The 4,045-nt window shown below is 40.8% G+C and overlaps 1 protein-coding gene across 1 annotated transcript in view; it reads right to left on the bottom strand.

Moving 5' to 3' along the window:
- The window catches only part of ARR3 (arrestin 3, retinal (X-arrestin)), a 12,090-nt gene that overhangs the window by 5,204 nt on the left and 2,841 nt on the right, over positions 1-4,045 (bottom strand). Inside the window, exons 5-8 of the mRNA XM_010832129.1 lie at positions 1,232-1,431; positions 1,051-1,110; positions 824-891; positions 44-179 (exon numbers count right to left, since the gene is read on the bottom strand). Of these exons, the coding sequence (XP_010830431.1) occupies positions 44-179; positions 824-891; positions 1,051-1,110; positions 1,232-1,431 (464 nt within the window). The remainder of the gene's footprint in view (positions 1-43; positions 180-823; positions 892-1,050; positions 1,111-1,231; positions 1,432-4,045) is intronic.

The following is a 4,045-nucleotide window of genomic DNA, read 5'->3' as shown; positions in this document are numbered from 1 at the left end:
AGAGCGGTTGCACGCTAGGGGACAAGAAATGGGGGTCACAAACCTCCTTGTCCATCCAGGCCTGGAGTTGTAGGGGCTGAGCTGACAGGAGGAAGCGGCGCACAGTCTGGGCCCAGGGGCCAGGGCCTGGTTCCAGGGGGGCAAACTGTATTTTCCGAATCACCAGCCGCACAGAGTCTCTAAGTAGAGGCCAAGGGGACAGCCAGAACATCTTAGGACCCACAGCCCTTTCTTGTGCCAAACCTATAGCCCAGTCCTCACTTGGGTGGTGGAGGTGGCAGAAGGTTTCCCTCAGAGAATGCCTCTGGACCCTCAAGGTAGGTATCTAGACCATAGGTCAGCAAACTATGGCTCACTGGCTAAGTCTGGTCTGCTGCTTATGTCTGTATGGCCCACAAGCTAAAAATGGTCATTATATTTTCAAGTGATTGAAAAAAAATCAAAGAATAATATATCATGACATGTGGAAATTATATAAAATTGAAATTTCAATGTTCATAAAGTATTGGGACACAGCCATGCTTGTTCATTTGCATACTGCCCATGGCTGTTTCCATGCTGCAGTGGCACAGTTCAGTAGGTGCAACAGGAAGTACATTGTTCACAAAGCCTAATATTTCTTGTCTGGCTTTTGACAGAAGAGTTTGCTGACCCCATGCTCTAGAGCAAAGAAGAGAAATTAGAGGGGAATCAGAAATGGGCATCTGAATTGGTGGTGATGCTGCTACAGAGGTTAGAAGTAAGGATGTTTCTGTCCTGAGAGCAAGATCTGTTTCCTGGTGCAGGCTAGAGGCAGGGATTTGGAAGTTGACCACAGAAACACCTCTTGGAGACTTTCTCCTCCAGGTTTTCGGCACAGAAACTCTTCACTTCAAAGTCAACACCGCAGGCCTGCAAAGGGGCAGAGGCAAAGAGAACTCATTTCTGACACTGCCCACTCCCTTCCTCATGGGTTTATAAGGAAATATCTGATCCCATCCGTTAGCTGTCCCTTTCTCCAGTCTTGTCCATTTATCCCTCTGTCCATCTTTTTGAGAACCCAGACCTCACCTTTCCTGTATCATCAGGACCTGGCTGCAGTGTCACCGAACAGGGCAGGTTGACAACCATCTAAAGGATCAGAAGGAGGTCAGCAAACAGAAGAAATAGGGACCCTTTTCCTCTGTTCTCCTTGTTTAGCTTCCTCTCTTAATCTTCCCTAGAAGCCTTACCTAGGGCTTGGGGTCAGTACCTGCAGGGTAAAGGGGTAGGCATTGTCCCCCAGCTTGTGCAGCAGTCGCTCCTGCAGGACTGTGAGGGGGCCCCGGGGGCTGCTGGACTCAGCTGGGACCACTTGCTGGACCTGTACGTACAGATCTTTGCGGAATGTCAGACCAATCACATCCAAGTCATCATGGCCGTAGCGAAAGGCACAGGTCAACATGACAAACACTGCAGGCAAAGGAACAAGAGAGTGACCTGTCAGGTCTGAGGGGAAAGGAGATCTTAACAGTGGCAGAGGAAGCTCAGAGGAAGACATGGAGAAACAATGTAATATTATCAAACCAGTATGGCCATAAAGAAAAGGATTAACACATTTGACTACAGTAAAATTTAAAACTTCTTTACATTAAGTATCTTTATAAATAATGAAACAAGCAAAAGCCTGAGGAAATATTTGCAACACCTGTAACAAAAGTTTAGTGTTCATAGTATCTAAAAACACTCCCACAAATCAGTAATAAAAATACAAACATTCCAATATAAAAGTGTTCAAAATGTATGAATAGGCTCTACACAGAAGCGTGGAATGGAATGGCCAATGAAGTATGAAAACATGTCCACTCTTATTAGTAATCAGATAAATGCAAATTAAAGCCACAATGAGATAACATTTCTGCCTCCTCAGACTGTCAAAAATTTTTAAGTCTGACAGCACTAAATGTTGAACAATGCTCCAGATATGAAACAATTGATTACATACTGTGGTGGGAGTATATGTTTGTACAGCCACTTTGGAAAACTGTGGGCACTGTCCAATAAAGTGGAATCTGCTCATATCTTATGAAATAAGAAGAATTTAGTAGAACTCTTGCTCTTGTTTGTAAGGAGAAATATATGAAATGTCCATGGCATCAGTGTTTGTCATAGCATAAAACTGGAAATGATTTAAATACCTATCAGTGGGAGAGTGGGTAAACAGTTATGGTATATTCATATTGTGGAATATTAAACTGAGATTAAAATAATGAACTTGAACTCCATGTATTAACATGGTTAAGTCTCAAAAGTTGAGTAAAAGAAGAATGATATACACAATCATACCATGTATATAAAGTTGAAAAGCATGTAGAACAATACCAAAGTTGCTCACTGATATATAAATATAAAGTTAGAAGTATAGAAACATCATGGGAACAATAAATGTCAAATTTAGAATAGTTATTACCTGAGGTGGAGGGAGGAAGGAGTATGGGATTAGGGAAGGATACGCAGGAGACTTCAGTTGGTTTCTGTAATTCTTTTTAAAACTAGGTGATGGGTACAGGGTATTCATTGCGTAATTCTCTAGGGTCAGAACCTAGGTTTGCATACGACTTGTAGAAATCTGTCGTGTTGTCTGAGCCTCAGTTATTTCACCTGTCAATAATAGGACTGCAGAAGAGCTCTACAGTTATTATCTCTGTTTTACAGGTAGAGAAAATGAGCTCAGAGCAGCTAAATGACAGCCCAGGATTTTAGCTCAGACATGACTCTAAAGCCCAGACTCGTGTGCACAACTTAACTCACAGGGTGGTTGTAAGGAGGTGATGTACGAGAAATCCCTGTGGAAATTTGAATTATAGATGTGGATGATGATGATGATCATGGGAATATTAGAGAAATGGAACAATAATAATTATACATCACAGCTAGTACCTAAGATTATTGGGACAAATAGAAAGCTACGTCATGCACTAGTGGAGTGTGGGACGGGGTACAGAGAGATATCTGTCCAAGGACAGTGACAGAGACTGAAGGAAGGAAAGATTTACAACAGGGGTTGGGGAAAAAATGGAATAGGGGTCAAGAATCTTATTTTTAATCAGGAGCCCTGACCCAAAGAAAAGAAAACTACCAAGAGCCGTAGAAACCAACTTATTTTTGTATTTTTAAGAAGTCAAAATATACAACAGCCAGATTATCTGCTTTTAAAATTACAAACAAGCAAAGAAAATGAATCTATATTCAAAAGATACAACAAAGACTGAAAGTAACGGTAATGGGAGTGCTTATAGTGACTGGGACAATGGGCAGCCTCATACCCTGCACAAAAGTGAAGTCGCTCAGTCGTGTCCGACTCTTTGCGACCCCATGCAACCCACCAGGCTCCTCTGTCCATGGGATTTTCGAGGCAAGAATACTGGAGTGGGTTGCCATTTCCTTCTCCAGGATACCCTGCACGAGGGAGAGTTAATTGGTACAACCATTTTGAAGGGCAATTTGGTGATAGAAAGCTTTAAAAATGTGTGACTACCCTTTGGCCATTCATTCCTTTTCCAGGCATTTAGTCTAAAGAAATAATTGAACAAGTATGAAAAGAAATACATACAAGTATGTACTTTATGGGGTTGTTTGCCATAGCAAAAAATGTCCAGTGGTTAAAGTTGGCTAAATACATTATGGTGCACTCATACAATATAGTACTAGGCAACCAAAAAATGTATAGATTTTTACATATTGCAGAGGCAAAAAAGAAGGTTAGAAAGTATTATGTATAATATAGCATTTAAAATAAAAATATAGATATTTTTACACAGAAAATATGAATAAATGTGAACTGAAATATTTGTGATTATCTCTGGGTGAGAGCATTACAGTCTTTCTCCTTCATCTGTACTTTCTAATGTTTCTACATGAGGACAAACTTAACAATTTTCAAAAGATACAACAAATTAAATTCATCTTGGTTTCCCAGTTATGCCAAAAAAAGTGGGAAAAGGGAGAGCAAGAATAGGAAAAGGAAAGAGGGAGCAAAGGAAAGAAAAAAACAGAAGATGAAAAGAGGTTGCTGGAAGGAAGCAAG

The sequence above is a fragment of the Bison bison genome, unplaced genomic scaffold (assembly GCF_000754665.1).
Source record: "Bison bison bison isolate TAMUID 2011002044 unplaced genomic scaffold, Bison_UMD1.0 scf7180017864537, whole genome shotgun sequence".
Classification (NCBI taxonomy): domain Eukaryota; kingdom Metazoa; phylum Chordata; class Mammalia; order Artiodactyla; family Bovidae; genus Bison; species Bison bison.
This window is presented reverse-complemented; position numbering and strand designations above follow the sequence as displayed.